Raw genomic sequence first — 17,207 nt, forward strand, 5'->3', positions numbered from 1 at the left:
TAGATTTTTTCTTGGGGGCAGGGGGCAAGCATTAATATGTGTATTTGGGCCCCCTAGAAAAAGTTGTTTTTCTAATTCTTGTGCCCCCTCTCTTTCCATTTTCTCTTACTCTTTATGGGCCCCCGGAACCTGTGTGCCCTCCCACACGGCAAGATCTGCGGTGCCGTTACTTACGCCCCTGGGCCCGTTCCATACATAAAAGTTAATTAAGGTGATAATATTGACAAATCTCAAAGCCATACGAATAAATATTATTTCTAGGGCCTCTAATAGTAAATATTTGTTTACTGAAATGGGCTCACGACTCATTTTTGTTTTATTTACCTTTTGTGTGTTGTTTTGTTTATGTAATGTAGCGAACCTGTTTGATGCTTCATTTATAATTTCATGTTCGTACCGTATATGAAGTTAAAAATATTTTTCTTAAAATGGGGCCTCTCAAACCGCGGGGAGCTTCCCTAGGTTGCAGTTGTCACCCCTGCCCCCACAAATTACGGCCCTGGATAATAGTAGTGCTGTAATACTATCTAAACAATAAAACTTCAATTTTGGAACCTTGAACAAATCAACAATAAGAGTTTCTATATGAATCGTATATTTATAGATCATTATTTAGTGTGTACGTAAATATTACGTATGTTTACCTTTAATGGGTTGATAGTGAAGTTTGCCTTTCTAGGGTTAAAGAAATACAACGACTTAATTTGCGTATCAGTAAGAAAAATGCATAAAGGTACGAATTATTTGAGTCCATTTTGGCTCTGACCCATTTATACATAAATAGATAAAGATACTTCTGATTCCAATAAATGCCTCTCGTGGGGTTTTTATGACACCCCCAAAAAAGTACGTCATTTCGACGTATTTTATCAATGGTAAACATTATTAAATGAAACAATATTTAGAATTTTCTTTGATTGGGATATAACAAAATCACAAAAGAAACATTTATAAACTTATATGTAAGTTGCTTTTGTAGTATAATCTCCGAGTAATGAATGGGGTATTTATGTCTGAATATAATACGAATATACGGGAGTGAAACGTGATAACCCACAAATGTTTGTTCATCAAGATTTTATGAACACTTTTCGATTTTGGTTTAAACCAGTCTTAAGAAACCAGCTGGTTTAAACCAAAACCAGCCAACCCTATCAGGGCTAGTACAGTTTTCAGGAATATCGTTAAAATAAAAGAAGAAGAGACCGATTGTTGACCAAGACCTCTAACATAATGCTCTACCCAGAAATACTTCTAACGGTAAGCCAGAGAAAATCAGGACCTCTCATGCTTTATATAACACTTAAGACAACACTGAGCTACGTCGTGGCTAAGCGGTTAGCGTACGCGTATTTGGCGTGGAAACCCGAGTTTGATTACCAGCGGGAGCTCAAGTGGTTCGGATCCTACGTTAAGCTGTAGGCGCATGTCTCATATAGCCTCGCTGCTGAAAGGGACGCTAAAATGAAAATCAAATCAAAATCAAATAAAGACAACACAACGAACAATAATGAAACAGCAATAATAATAAAATGAAGCTGTTCCATCACAGAAAGTCTCCTTTCTCTACAGCCTCACTTTGTCCCTAGATACAGGGTAATATTCCTTTGACATCAGCAGAATAAGTTTATCAAGCTGAAAGGAATATCACGAAGACCGCACTATTAAGGAGGGTTGGCAAAAACCATGGTTTTAATGAAAATTTTTTTTTTTGTTTAAACCCTTTTTTTTTTGGCTTAAATAATTTACTCTATGTATTTATATTAGATATGGACAGAAATTCGTTTCGCCTTGGTGTTATTATGCAACAACAAGGTTATCCTGGAAGGGGTCACAAGCTTAAAGCGGAATCCAAACTGCTTTTAGACTTACATCCAAGTGAAATTGTCGATTTCGACACGAAACCGGGACTAATTGGTGACAAATGCGATTGCCGACTCACTCACGAAGGACTCCTGTTAAAAATACGTTGTACTGATCTTTACATAGGCGTACTTGTTAATATAATTGTCAAGAGTCATTTCAAAAGGACAAAAAGATAAACAATTACACAAGTAGAATTATATATAAATTGGGAAACTCTCGCCTTAGCCATTGGAATCCTGTTATTACTTTAAATGTGTTTGTATGTAAAATTTTAAGGTCAACATATCATAATCACTACGCTATATATCATTCAATAAAATTAAAACAAAGTCGAATCGAAGCTGATGTTGGAAGCTACGTAGGCAGTTGATACATTTTACCAATTTCTATTAATAAGAGGCAAGCTTGGCTTCTTTATAAAACAACAGACATTCATTCAAGTAGAAATATATAATTTGGTTTCATTTCGTATTTTTAGGCTTAACGTCCTTATGAAATACCAAGGTTATCACGGAGAAGACTTTCGCTTAAAGGCACACCTCGAATCGCTACTTGGTTTACACTTGAAAGTTGAGTTGTGCTTCGACCGAGAATGGAACACGGGACCCCTTGATTAAAAGGTAAAAAGTAGATAAACGTAATGCGGGTGGTTTGATATGTGGAAACGTCACCATGAAGTTCACACGATTTAAAGCGTTTTTCTTTCTTTTTTTTTGGTTTAAACCAATTGTTTTTTTTTAAACCAGCTGGTTTAAACCAAGTTTTAAACCATGGTTTAAACCAGCCAACCCTGCTATTAAGATTTAAAATAGAAGGGAATGAACAGATTCTGAAACTTTAAACTCAATCACTGGTTCATTACATTATATACTCCCCACAAAAGTGTCATTCACTACTAGGTAGTGCAATATAAATACGTATATATGAAGTAAGATACCACTCTACCCTCATACCATTTTCCGTAACGGAATAAAATCCTATACACATTGTTTCATACAATATTAATCCCCCAATCCTTTTGACACTAGTACAAGCTGTGAAAAACTAGTACGCGCCCAACATAGCGACCCTGCACCTCTTGAATATATATATATACCATACATTTTATGGGAGGAAAAAAAGACGGAAAATCAACTTATTAGGGTGTTTCGCTAACGACTTTCGATCTCAATTGACTTTCCACAGGAAGAACAAATTACACATACAGATCATGTACTTATCGGAAATCAATTATCTTGATTACCGCCGTAACGAACTTCACTAAAAAAATCCACTAATCTTGTTTATCATCGGTAATTTTCATCTCGCTGTCAATTCGAGTCCGGTAAAATAGCAATTTTACACAATACTGACCATCAGCATCTATGTACCTGGTTACTGCTTACAAAAAAGGTTCGTCAACGCGCAACAATTTCAGATCTTCACTTTCAGAGCAAGCGCGATTTCATTCACCTTCCATTCAACCTCTTACTAGTTCAATTATAAATTTTACATGGAGTCTGATAGATAAATACCATTATGGAAATGGGTCAGCGAACAGTATTATTTATTTATTTGAGTTTAAAGTCTCACGATTAAGCATCAACGTCTCGAGGAAATTCACACACACGGCGCTTGTCTACCACAAATATCAGTTCATGAAGGCTGGGATCGAACGAGGCACCCCTGCACCAGAAGTGAGCGTTCTACCCCGGAAAAGGAATTTCGCATATAACGAGAATTCTTCTAAACAGAATATCTCGTTCATGTTGATAAGTTCAATCAGCAAAACATTGAACACTGAAATGAAAAGTGAATGCATTTGAAGATAACCGAAGTGATCAAAAGGTTAGCCTGATACAGATATTCACAGAAAAAAAAAAGCGAAGTAAAAATGAAGTACAAGTAGGGATGGTCAAAATTTTCCAGAATTCAGATAATTTATTTTCCGGGATTGGAAATTTCACTTTCAAGAATTCGGGAAAAATCCGGAAGTTAGTTCGAATCTGGAGTCTTTCCGAATTCCGGATCTTTTCCGACTTTACTTCCCGGATTTCGGAAAGTAAAAATTCTAGAATTGACCTTCCCTCAATACAAGGCTTACAGCCTTAGAAGAGAGATCTTAAATACACTAAGGAACTATTGCTCTGAACCCATTAGTCAAATTAAGAATGACAATTAGCTACCCTTTGGCCACGCACAGGGCTAAGCACAATTTGTTTTCGGTGCTGGACATCCGGAAAAAGAAGCTTCTGTTTAGATCCCACGTTAAATTGTAGGTTCATATCTCACAGCCTCGGTGCTAAAGGAAGAAACGCTAACATACAAATCAACGACTGGCTATTGTAAGTGAGGAAGAGTCTTACATTTCATATTTCCCGTCACTGAAGCTTGTATGATGAACAATTGAATTTACATTGTCTGTTCTTTGTTGCCAAGAAATAGTATTTGGAATACGGACCATACAAAAATCACAGTTTCAGAAAGATACGAATTAAGATATTAGACACAGAAACACGCAAAAAGGAAATACGAAAATTAAGATCGTAATTAATTCCAGAATATCACTTATACTAAATAACATTAACAATAGTATGGCTTTTAATAGAAAAGATCACAATGTTGTTGATAGATCTTAAAGGAAACACGATGAATCATTGGATAATTACAACAAACACACTAAACAATAGAGAATTTAAACACCGCAACGATTCATGACAATAGTCAATTGAACCGTATTATTCCTGCCACCAGAAGCAACAAAAGAAACACACAGTGAACTGTTATGTCACACAATTCGAAGGAATCGTTGTTCGTGGTAATATACACAAAGAACATGACAAAACACTTGACCTTTACAGTAAACATATCTGAAGGACATGGTAAAGGCACCAATCCCAGAAGTATGCTACTGAATCATCTTAACATTTGAAGAGCTCAAAGGAAAGCAGCATTAATGACTTGCTCAAATCTGATCAACAGCCCTCACAGAAAAGGGTCTGTGACACATCCATAAGGTGTCTGGGCCACAACAACCGATTTCGATGAAACTTGCTAGACTAATAGGACACTTTGCAGAACTAATGTAGTTAGATGGAATTTGATGAAAAAGCTGTAGTCTCTGAGATACAGTCGATTCATTAAAGTTAACATTTGTCGTGATATCGAGAGAACGGCTCCACCGAGATCAAGCAAACTTTACAAGCCATAGTAGAAACGAAATTAAAACTAATTCTCTTGACCTGCGCAGAATGCGCATATGTTTTTCTCTTGCTTAATGCGAGTATAAGATAATGCAAGAAAAAAAAAACTAGACTCAAAGGTGAGCGTTTTCAAGCAAGTGAGGAGGAAAGATGTTTGGTTGGTCTGCCCCCAGACACCCGCATCTAGTTACGCACTCCGTCTGGCTTCTCAGTCATATATTTCCATTACACCCGAGTAGAAGTCATATAGTTAAGGTTAATAGTCGCCATATTCGGGTCGTAGTGATATCAAGTACTGTAAGTCATCAATGTTGCACAACAGCAACACAGTATTAAGAGAGTAAGGATAAACTATTAGGCCTATTGTCGTGGTCTATTGGAACACGTCAGTGTGATGCAGGCATCTATGCTTCAAAGAAACTTGCAAAATCATAGGTCATAGGGTTACCTATGTATATTTAGTGTGGCCATGAGACGAGACGCTTGGGGTTGTCTCATCTCGTCGCGTCAAACAGTCTAGTCACAAAAAAGTATTGCCTGGTTCCAATTAGGGATGGGCAAAACAGCTTTTATAAAAACCGGAAACCGGTTTCTAGAAAAACCAACATTTCGGTTTTCTCCTAAAACAGGTCCGGTTGTCACCAAAACCGGTTTCATTTCCTCAAAAAACCGGTTCGATTTCCCACCTAACTTGGGTTCATCTTGTCCAACACTGGTTCGTTTTTCTCCACCGAAACCGGTTTTGGTTTTCTCCAAAAACCGGTTCGGTTTCTCACCCAAACTGATTTCTGTGAATACTTTTGGAAAACTATTTCTGTGGAAACGGGATCGATTTCCGGAGAACAACGGATACTATCCCGGTCAGAAATAGAACCAATTTTGAAAAAAAAAACGGAACCGGGTTTGAAGGAAACCGAAACCGGATCCAGTGAAAAACCAAACCTGCCTTGTAGAAAACGGATAACCGATTACGGTTAAACTGGTTTCGGTGAAAAATCAGGTTTGTGAAACTTTTCAAAACCCGGTTTCGGTTTTCGTAAAAAACCGAAAAACCTGTTTTTGTGCCTACTACTAGTTTCATAGATCGCGACTATAGGCCTCATAGTTCATCCTTACGCCCCCTTAATACTGTGTTACTGATGTGCTACATTGATGACTTACAGTACTTGATATCACTACGACCCGAATATGGCGACTATTAGCATTAACTATATAACTTCTACACAGGTGTAATGGAAATGCTTGACTGAGAAGCGAGACAGAGTGCGTAACTAGATGCAGGTGTCCGGGGGCACACTAACCAAACATCTTCTCACCTCAATTGCTTGAAAACTTTTACCTTTGTGTCTACTTTTCTTTTTCTTTTCCTTGCATTATCTTATTCTCGTCATATAGTTCAAACTAAACAAGAGAAAAACATATCGCAGTCTTCACGTTTTCGAGATATGCGCATTATGCGCAGGTCAAGAGAATTCGTTTTAATTTCGTTTCTATTACGGCTTACAAAGTTTGTTTGATCTCGGTAGAGCCGTTCTCTAGATATCACGACAAATGTTATCCTTAATGAATCGAGTGTATCTCAGAAACTACAGCTTTATCAACAAATTCCTGCTAATTACATTAGTTCTGCAAAGTGTCCTATCAGTCTAGCAAGTTTCATCAAAATCAGTTGTTATGGCCTAGACACCTCATGTATGTTGAGTTGATTTTAGTTTAGCGTCCCTTTCAGCAGCGAGGCTATATGAGACGTGGACCTACTGATTAACGTTGAATCCGAACCACAGAGCTCCCGCCGGGAATCGAATCCGGGTCTCCCACGCCAAAGGCGCGTACGCTAACCGCTTAGCCACGGAGGAGCTCACCTCATGTATGTGTCACAGGCCCTTTCATATACCGGACTTAATGGAAAAGAGGAAGATAATTTCAGTATCGATTGATAATACCAGGTCATCTTTTGGAAATGGTTGAGCTGAACATCTTAAGGTGGTATTCGATGTACACGAGCTCCCACTGGGACCCCGAAGCAAAGGTTTGACCGCTAACCACATATTCCCAAGGGAACTCAAAATTGGTAAAAGTTAGTAACAAAATGGGTATTTGAAAAATCAGTCTAGGAGGGTATAAGTGGAAAAGACGGATCGCAATTATATTTGAAATGATATGTTATCACATGGGACGCCATTTCCTAGTTTTTAATTCTTTGAAACTTTACCTCGAAGGGATAAATTATCAAAGAAAAACTTGCAACGTAAACTTCCAAGTTCTAACAGAAAAGCGGAATGAGAGAAACTGTCGCTGAAAATATATAACGAGCTACTTCTGAAGTGCTAGACAAAAAGACATTCGACTTCATTTCTTCAGAGAATACTACTACAAGTCCTTTTGGAGGCGAGACAGTGTCATGGGGAACGGCCCATACTGTGAGGGTTGATCTTCCTTGATGGTGTCTGTGTACTTGTCAACTGCGCCGAAATCAAGTGCCGGTAGGTGGCGAGGCCACGTTGAAAGTAGCGGTTAATATTTCGTTACCTCGGAGTTGGGTAAGGACACAAAACAAAAACTCAAACCCAGATATGAATGCATCATTCGGTTGTATGGATTCAATACGGAGTACGCACGTGGAGGACGAATTTTTTTAATTCTGTCCAGGAATCTTGAACTGTTGGACTCGGCAGAACGACGTCTGGAATATTGCGGCTTCTCCTTGAACATGTTATAGACATTTCATTCACTTGCATGAACTATAGCCCTCCATTCAAGGGAATCTTACTAATGGACTATTACTCTTCTGTCCATCTGGACGTTAACTTGTGACCTGTCAGATGCAACGAAACTACAAATTCACAATTCACTTGCACGCACCTAATCCATATTATAAAATTAAAGTGACTATGTGACAATCTCTTGAACCACCCGACCGATCTCGATAGAATTTTCAAAATAGATGAGGTTCGGGTCTGGAATGTTTATTGATTTGAATTTAATGGAACAATGTAGGGAAGAGGGAGATATACAAAAACCAATATATATATACGGCAGAACGACCGAAACTTCACTTCACACACAATTCACTTGCACGCACCTAATCCATATTATAAAATTAAAAGTGACTATGTGACAATCTCTTGAACTACTCTACCGATCTCGATCAAACTTACAACATGAATGAGGTTCGGGCCTGCGATGTTTTTTGTCATTCCACTCTAACGGTGCAAGGTAGGAAAGGGGGAAGGGGAAGAGGGATACTTAAAACATGAAAATGAAAGTGACTGACTTCATCACTCTTAAACCAACCGACTGATCCCTATCAAATTTTCAACATAGATTACTTTCGGGGCTAGCACGGCTTTTACCATATCACTTTGACGGTGCAACTTAGGAGAGGCAGAGGGGGAAGATATTTAAAAATGATCGAAAATTACCAACACTATTATTGAATCTATAGTTTTCGGGGTCGCTGAGAACAGTGACACTTTCGATACCGTTTAAATCCAAATGCAGCCACCCAACTTAGGACTTAGTGAAAATGATCAATTTTAGTGTCGAATCCATAGTTTTCGGGTTCCCTGAGTTGAACAGTGACACTTCTGATCCAATTTAAATCCAAATTAAACTTCGCAACTTGAGGGAGTGGGGGGAAAAAGATATATAAAAATTAACGAAAATGACCAATATCAGTGACGAATCCACATCTTTTCGGGTAGCTGAGATGAACCGTAACACTTTCGACCCCTTTTCATCCAAATTCAGCCCCGAAACTTGGAGGTGAGGGAGATTATTAGTGGCGAATCCATAGTTTTCGCGGATTCTATGATGAACAGAGACACTTCCGATGCCGTTTAAAATCTAAATTCAGCCACGCAACATGGGGGAGGAGGAGGGGAGAAATATAAAAATCTTCGAAAATGACCGATATCAGAGACCGCTTTAGCAATAGTAAAGAGTGACTGACTAACGGAACAAACTACTATTTATTTTCTTAATGTAACCCAGCGAAGCGGGTAATTTGCATTAGTAATTAACTAACTAAACTAACTAACTCTATGGCCTATGGAACCCGGAGGTTCAGCGCCGCGTTCACAAAAGCTCTCCACTGACTTCTATCCTTAGCTAATTGCATCCAGTTTCTACTTTGTATTCCTATCTCTGCGAGATCCATCTTAATATTATCCTAATTACTAAAAAAATATTCAGGGACAGGGAATGAGAGCCTTCCGGTGGACAAACTTCTGAACTGCCGAATGTAAAGGTAATGAATCCAACACGTGGAGACACTGGCATCACCTACGTATTTCCTTGAATTTCAGTGAATATACCGTTTTCAGATCTAACAATGCACGTATTATTGCTTGGTCTGATATAAAAGCAAACTCGAATCGATAAAATCAACCTCGATCACGCTATGTATCCTATTTTTGTTCAATCAGTCGTATGAAATGTAGAAAATGTTTCAGTCTTCGGATGAAATAAGGCGATTCAACCAGCTATGTGTTAAGTTCCGCGAAGTCATTCAGTGTGAGTTTCAGAAATTCATTTGGACCTGAATCTCTTACCAGACTTATATAAGTATTTTCGATTGATTAAAAAGAAAGAAAAGTATAGGTCTCGACTTTTCGCCAATGTACAGTTCGGAAATGTGATAACTGCAATCATGATTGGGATTTTCAGTCGCGAGAAAGTCACTTTAGCTAAACCTCATAAAGCGTAAGATTTGTGATTGGATGACACTTTGGAACCGCTCTCAAAGACGCATAGCAAAGATTAAATTTTCATACAGTCAAAGAAAGTAAGGGAAAAAAAACGGGAGAATTATTATGAGAAACACATCCCGCTGGAGACCACAGGGTTGGTACCGAAAATACGTATATATAATGCATATTAAAGTCCAGGGACACACGCCAACCAAGTCAAAAAAGGTTTGCAGTCTGAAATGGTGAGATTTTTCCAATCGCACCATCCGTTTGAGATCCACACTAGTAAAGTGCCCTATGTAAAATGAAAACAAGCAAGCTGTTCCCTTCTGCGCTCACTATACCAACAATACAACATTACCAGAAAACGGACCTGAGGTATCCTAGTCCCCCTCAAACAACAGTGTGCACGTTAAGATTGCCATTTTTACATGCTTCTACGTTCTATTCGAATAATCTGGTGTCTGGAAACTTTACTTTTTCATATAACAGGGCGCTTTACCAGCATGGAGCCCAAACGACTTCTGCGATTTTAAAAATTGTATAATCAAAATACCGTTTTAGACTGAAAACCACCTATTTCTAGCAAGTTTCCTATGTTTCCATCTTTACTTATCTTTACCCATAATGGAATTGACCCGTTTTCGGAAGCGACATAACTATGTTTCAATACTGAGAAACTTGCCTTTGTGTAGGGAATACACTCGGATTACATGAAATTAATTGTACGTTTCCATGTATCACATTTGTTCAATTTTGTATCTCTTATACGTCACCCACTTTTATTAGTAAATGAATAACGGTTAACAATGATGGTTCTTCTAGTCACGGTAAACATTTCTGCCCTTGACACTACTTTCCCTTTTTCTTCTATCTTTTAATGACAAGCTTATAACATTTCTTATAATTTTGTGCTACTTTTTAAGATAAAACTTGCTCGAAATCGTATAAAGCAATTACAGTACGCGAGACTAAACCTCGATGGAAAACACATTTCAACTTCTACCAAGGACCAAATCTCATTTTCTCATGAGGTTCCGATTCCATGTTAATCAGCAGGTCCCATGTTGCTGCTGAAAGGGATGTTAAAATCAACTGCACTCTTTCATTAATTTCAAAAATAATAAAGTATTCAAAATTTAACACATGAACCGACAATTCAAAGCGAGCTGTAAGAAGACAATTGTAATAAGCAAATGATGTTATTTTTATCATATAATTAAGCAAGCATCAGATTTTCCTGCGTAGCCGTATTATTATTATTTCTAACTTAATTAGGAACTCGTTAGTTCGTTCAAATACAAACTAAACAAAATGACACACAGAAGAGAAAATAAAGTACAATATTCACACAACACCCAGTTTGCTTTGAACTTTGGTCAGTGATCGAAGCGGAAAAAAAAAAAAAAAAAAAAAAAGCAGCAGAGGCGGTATGTTTTGTTACCACTTTGACTCGACATACCGTCTATCTAAATGCTGAAAGACAATGAGGGTACGTTGCCCGAAAGATTGTATTTCTATTTAGAGACTGACTCAAGTTGCTCCGTAAATACGGGGAGCAGGGAGAGGCTTCGTCCCCCGCTCTCAACTTTCTGAGAAAATAAATATCTCCGTATGATGTATTATAGAGAATTATATATGAAAATGGTCAAAAACAGAGTTTTTATATTAATTTTTAAACACTTTCCCGCGGAGAATTCGTGGACCACTTACACCTTTGGAGGTTATTCAAGACCCCGGAAGGTCCACCCCCACAGCAGACAATCCTAAATCTACCTCTGCTCAAAATACGGCAATTATATGCACTTAGACAAGAAGATACACCTATACATAAGATAGAAACAATTGAATATGGCACTATAAAATATAAAATGCTTAAAATAAAACTATAAACGAAACAGATTTAACATAAAACACTTAAGCAAAGCAACAGATGTTTTTGGTTGCATAAACTATATTTTTCCTCGCAAATACCAAACTCAGTTATGTATGTCTATCACTGTAGACACCAAAGTAATCCCGGCGAACTCATATCAGTAACAATACTTTCCGATTTCACTTTAAAGTAGTAACATCTTCAGTACACTGCCTTTTGTCTGAATTGGGCGCATGACTCTGATCTTTCTGTTATGTGGCCCTTATCTGTAACCAACACGATTCTTGCATACGAGCAAGGAGTGAACTATTTCGTAGACACATCGTATTAAAAGCAAGAGATAGGAAAACAACAAAAATGTCGGCGTTCTCAACTTAAAATCTTTGACGTGCAAAGCTATTTGCCAAATACTATCTATAAAAAAATGAATTTATTAAAGGTATGTCAGCACCCACTTTCCAGTGACGGTATGTCTTGATCACCGAAAATCCAGAGGCGGTATGTTTTCATCAATGAAAAACCAGAGGTGGTATGGCATACCATCTCCCTTCGACCACTGACTTTGATAGTCCTCTCTACAACATCAAGATTATACTTGTGGGTTTACAAATGATATTAAAACTGGGCATTCGCCATTGGAGATCACACCCAGGTACCGCACACAATATACAGGGTGTTTCAAAACAACACTGACAATATTTGGGAGGTGATTTCTGACACCAAGGTAAGACGAAAAGTATAGAGCAGCCTGGGTGCACGAATGCTTCCTCTCAGTTATAAGCTGCCGAAGAGATGAAAAAATGAATTTTAAAAGCCCATAGCCCTAATACTATGGGACCTAACGTAGTCGGGTAGAGACTTCACTTAGGAACTAATATGTGCGACATCCAAAACTACATGTCTCAGAATCCTAAGGTACTAACAACAATTTTTACAAAAGCAGTTTGGCTACAGGCATGTAATTTGAAGTTCTCAACAACTACCTCTATAAAAATTGTTACGAAAATACAGCAGGACTTTAAAACATGAACATTTGGATAGGACACAGTAGTTCCTAAGTGAAACTTTTACCTGACTACTAGTAGTATTGGAGCTATGGACCTTTAAAATTTATTTTTTCATGTTCTCGGCAGCCTATAACTGAAAGGAAGCACTCTTGCACCCAGGTTGGGCTATACTTTTCGTCATATCTTGGTGTTAGGAATCACCTCCCAAACGTTGTCGGTGTTGTTTTGAAACACCCTGTAGAGTGGTGGTTTTATTTTACGACATAGTGCAATAATAAAATCTAATTTCGTGTAGAAGCTACAAACCCTACTCATCTATTGCAGTGCTTCGCAATTATTATTTACTAATGGAACTTTATTGAACGTCCAAGACATCACAACACGACTCACTTTCTTGACATCTTGTTAATAACAATGTAAATCATAATAGTGTATGAACATAAGTTTCTATGAAGTACTGACTATGTAGACTGAGCATTATTAGTGCTGCTGGGGACTTAAACCAATACGCTCCGTCTCAAAACTGATCCTAACCGGTCATTAAATGCTTCTTAATCTTCAAATTGTACAATTTCACGGAACCGCGTGACAGTGTGTCGCGATACACCGCTCGGGAATCACTGACCTATTGCACCTAGTGCTTTTCGAAAACACTTTTTATTTTTCCCAAATGCAATATAACATAATATCCCATGTCATGCTCTTTCAAGCTAACGGAGACGAATGATCAACGAAAGTGAACGATTACGACACAATTTGTGGGAAAAAACGAGAGAAACCAACAAAATATGGTCTGTGATCAATCCAGAGCCCTTTCACACAAAGGTGATAGCCGTACCACTGATAAAACTACAATAAAGTTATTATCCTATTTCAAGAAGGCACACACATTCGTAAAATTGACGGAAGAAACATGAATTCTGACTTCGAAAGCGGAATATGTAATCGAAATATATATGTGGAGCATATCTATAGCATGCGTAAAACGCGAAAATATCTAATAGAAAACTTGCACTTATAAGCACATAAGAACATATTTTTAACCATGAAAGCGACAATAGGGTGTTGTCAGTCATGATACATAAGATCGAAATGTCCAAAAACTGTCCTCCTCGTTCCAGTGAGCACTCGAAGTAATGTACTGGCAATGTTGATAGTGTTTGAGAACAGTAACAAGGTATGCCGAAACTAATCAATGTGTTCAAAATATCAAAGGACATTAAAACAGCAGTTTGAATTACTTCACGTGTGAAAGGATAAAACGTTAAAATTTCAAGGAATTCTACATTTTTATAAGTCCTCATATGCATAATAAGCTTTAAAAAGTTTGTCATTCGAACACAATATGACAGAAATGCAACCAGTTATGATAATAATAAAAATAACAAAACGAAATGAACCAGTTCATGTATCAAGATGAAACTGCCGTAAAGTGAGACGTGAAATAGAAAAAAAAATGGTTGTGAAAAGTGCATAGTAAAGAAGGGATTGGTGAAAATTCCGTTCGAACGGTAAATTAATTGTGCTGTCATACGAAATTTACGTGCATACCCACTTTCGCTGAAGCGCCTGCTCTCATTGGACGCACCCCGCTGCTACCACTTGAGCCCCCTGACCCGTCTCTGTTACATATCATTCGTGCTTTTTAGTGGCCACCTAGCACAAGTTAACTCGTTTTAAAGTTCGTTCGTGGTTTATACTAAGCCCTCCTAAAAGGAATCTGCACCCATTAATGTAACATATTCCTTAAGAAATACTAAGACAGTAAGGGCCCATGCAGGACCGGGTCAACCTATCTGGATGCCCGGGTCTAGAAAAAACATACGACCCCTACTGACTTCGCCTAATAATTTTCTGTGAAGGTACAGTAGGAAAGTTAACGGAATATGTTTCACATTTTATATTATGATGATGATTGTATTTAATGATTCTATTTAGATAGCCAGTTGAAATTCTGATCAGAGCAGAGGTCCCTGTATACGTGGAGGCTTCCTCCTAAGCCCCCAACTTAATCCGGCCCTGGGTCGAAATCCTGTCAAGTTCATAGTTCATGAATATAAATATTCTCCATAAAGTAGGATAGCATACAATAAACTTTAAAGCAGACATTTGACAACAATTATATATAAAGAATTCTACATATACTTTTCACTCCGGAACAGGAAAATATTGATTTGGAAATCAGGGAAATACAATAAAGTAGCCTGATCAAATTTGGTAGAAGCACGGGCAAGAGAATTTTAATCCGCTGAATTTTAGTAATATTCCTCATACTAAAATCCAGAAGTGATTACTTCACCTTTCCCAGTGTACAAAAGTAGGGAGAAAGCATTCCTGGCCACAGCGCAAGTGTACTATACTAAGTGAACAAACAACAAACTTCTCTTCATTTAACTATATATTAAAAAAAAAAAAAAAATAGTTATATACGAAAGCGCTAGAAACATCATATTTACATTATCAATTTCAATATTCTACTTCTTACAGTCCTTTATTATATTATCTCAGTCAGCTGTCTCTCATAGTTCGTAGAATAACAGAGACAAAAGCGCATAAATACGAACTTTCGCTCTTAGAAACAAAATTTCACAGTCGCAACTTTTCAATTAAAAAGCCAATAACAATGCGCGCGCCAATTTATCCAAATGCACGCAAAACAAAATAAAACACTAATTAAAGTTGAAAATTATAAATAAAGAAAAAATATATACACAACATGTCACAGCATATTTACACAAACGAGTCCTGCACTTGAGTTCAAGGTGAAATCTCATATTTCCAAGGTCAACTTGTGCGGGAAACTTAATCTGTCGTAGTGTGCAACATTCTATGCTGCATTCGCATGACCTTTGTCTTTATCTTCGGGAATTGCATTTGATAACACATGCGGACACAATGATTATCAAACTTGCTATACACAATGAACGCAATAATTCATTTTTGTTTTTGACAAACTTTCAAATCACATTTTTTCCCTTTTTGTTACCAAAATCCTCTTTCGTTACATTCTTTCCTTAATAAATCATTTAAAGTAGCTACAATCCTTTCCAAATCTTCAGTTTGATTTTCAAATAAGAAATTCAAACAAAAGAAAACTAATCCTAGAAGGAAATAAATATTTTTCAAAGATAATGTAGTGTACGATCATAAAATTTGACATTATTGCCGCACTTGCTAATTTCGAAAAGAAAAACAATATGGATAAACAAAATATATAGTCTTGTAAGCACTAAAAAAAAGAAAAAAGAAAACAAGGGGTAATATCGCATGTAAAAAAAAAAAAAATCGTCACTTACCTCTTCCGTGACGTCACGTGGTAAATGTTTGATTTGTACTTGACGACCGTTGTGAAACTTGCGTTTCAGTTCATTAATCTTTTTCTTAACTTTTTCTTCGGGATCGTCATCCCAGAAACTACCCGTAGACGCAGTTGCTACGACACCGGCTGTCCAAAATTTATCCTGTGCAGTTTGTAATAAATCTGTGTTAAAACAACTTAATGTTTGCGGAGCCGAAGCGATCGTATCCGCCGCACCGGCCGCCATTTTGGGTTTAAACTTCCCCGCTTAGAGAATATCGAGACAAGTTTCCAAGAGACGCGTCGTTGGAACAGTCCACTAGCACAAAAGGGATGCTCAGAACTGGGTGGTATACACAGCCGTTACGAACCCAATGAGATTCACTTCTACGTCACGTGGAGCTCTTGCTACGAATACATACAGGAGGTGTGTTAAAGAAAACAGCTACGCGAGCGCTCGTTGCGGAAGAAACAGGAATGATAGAACGACCCCTGTCAATGCCCGAAGGAAACCTTCCATGTGTTCAATGCTCTCGAGACAAGAGCATTGTAGAGAAAAGTTCCCATAGAAGAAAGAAAAGAAGCTGCAACGTTCAATGTTAGAAAAGTTCATTACAAAACAACAGCTCAACGCATTTGTTGTATTGGTACATTATTTATTTACTACTTACGAAACATAGACGTGAAATCTACTACAGGTTTCCAAATTGTCTCTTGAGTTTTTTCTCTCTCTCTCCCTTTACACTAACTAAAACTGAAGATAAAACGTTACATGATTTGTTAATAGCACGCCCGTAGTTGGAGGGTGGCGAATGGAGGCTCAGCCCCCTGCAATTTTGGGTGGCTTCTTTAGATGTATGTTCAAGAAAAAGCAGTTAAAAATCCTTGTACCTAATTTCGTTTCAAGCGAAATGAAATCTTGCGAGACGAAATAAAGACAAATTTTAAATGTAAGTATTTCCGTCCCATTGTTTAATGTTTTTTTTTTTTTTTTTTTTAAACTTTGAAGTAGGAGCTTCATATATCGTAACGTAAGTAAACTCGAGGGGGTATCAAATATACCCGTAAGTTTCCTCGTTGATAAGCAGTTAACACACGCGTCTTTGACGTGGAAGATCCGAGTTCTATTCCCTTCGGGAATTCTGTGATTCGGATCCTACGTTAAACTGTAGGTCCACGTCTCATATAGCCTCGCTGCTGAACGAGATGCTATACTCAAATCACATATACTCATTATATATTTTGTATTTATTACTTACTAATGACACTTTTGATTATATATTTTTC

At 37.6% G+C, this 17,207-nt stretch overlaps 1 protein-coding gene across 1 annotated transcript in view; it reads right to left on the bottom strand.

The window, feature by feature from the left end:
• Nucleotides 1-16,327, bottom strand: part of LOC145688399 (ribonucleoprotein PTB-binding 1-like) — a 455,234-nt gene extending 438,907 nt beyond the window's left edge. Inside the window, exon 1 of the mRNA XM_081762581.1 lies at nucleotides 15,919-16,327. Coding sequence (XP_081618707.1) covers nucleotides 15,919-16,167 — 249 coding nt within the window. The 5' untranslated portion in view covers nucleotides 16,168-16,327. The remainder of the gene's footprint in view (nucleotides 1-15,918) is intronic.
• Between the last annotated feature and the right edge of the window lie 880 nt (nucleotides 16,328-17,207).

Source organism: Thermobia domestica, chromosome 6 (assembly GCF_964235325.1).
Source record: "Thermobia domestica chromosome 6, izTheDome1.hap1.1, whole genome shotgun sequence".
Taxonomy (NCBI): Eukaryota; Metazoa; Arthropoda; class Insecta; order Zygentoma; family Lepismatidae; genus Thermobia; species Thermobia domestica.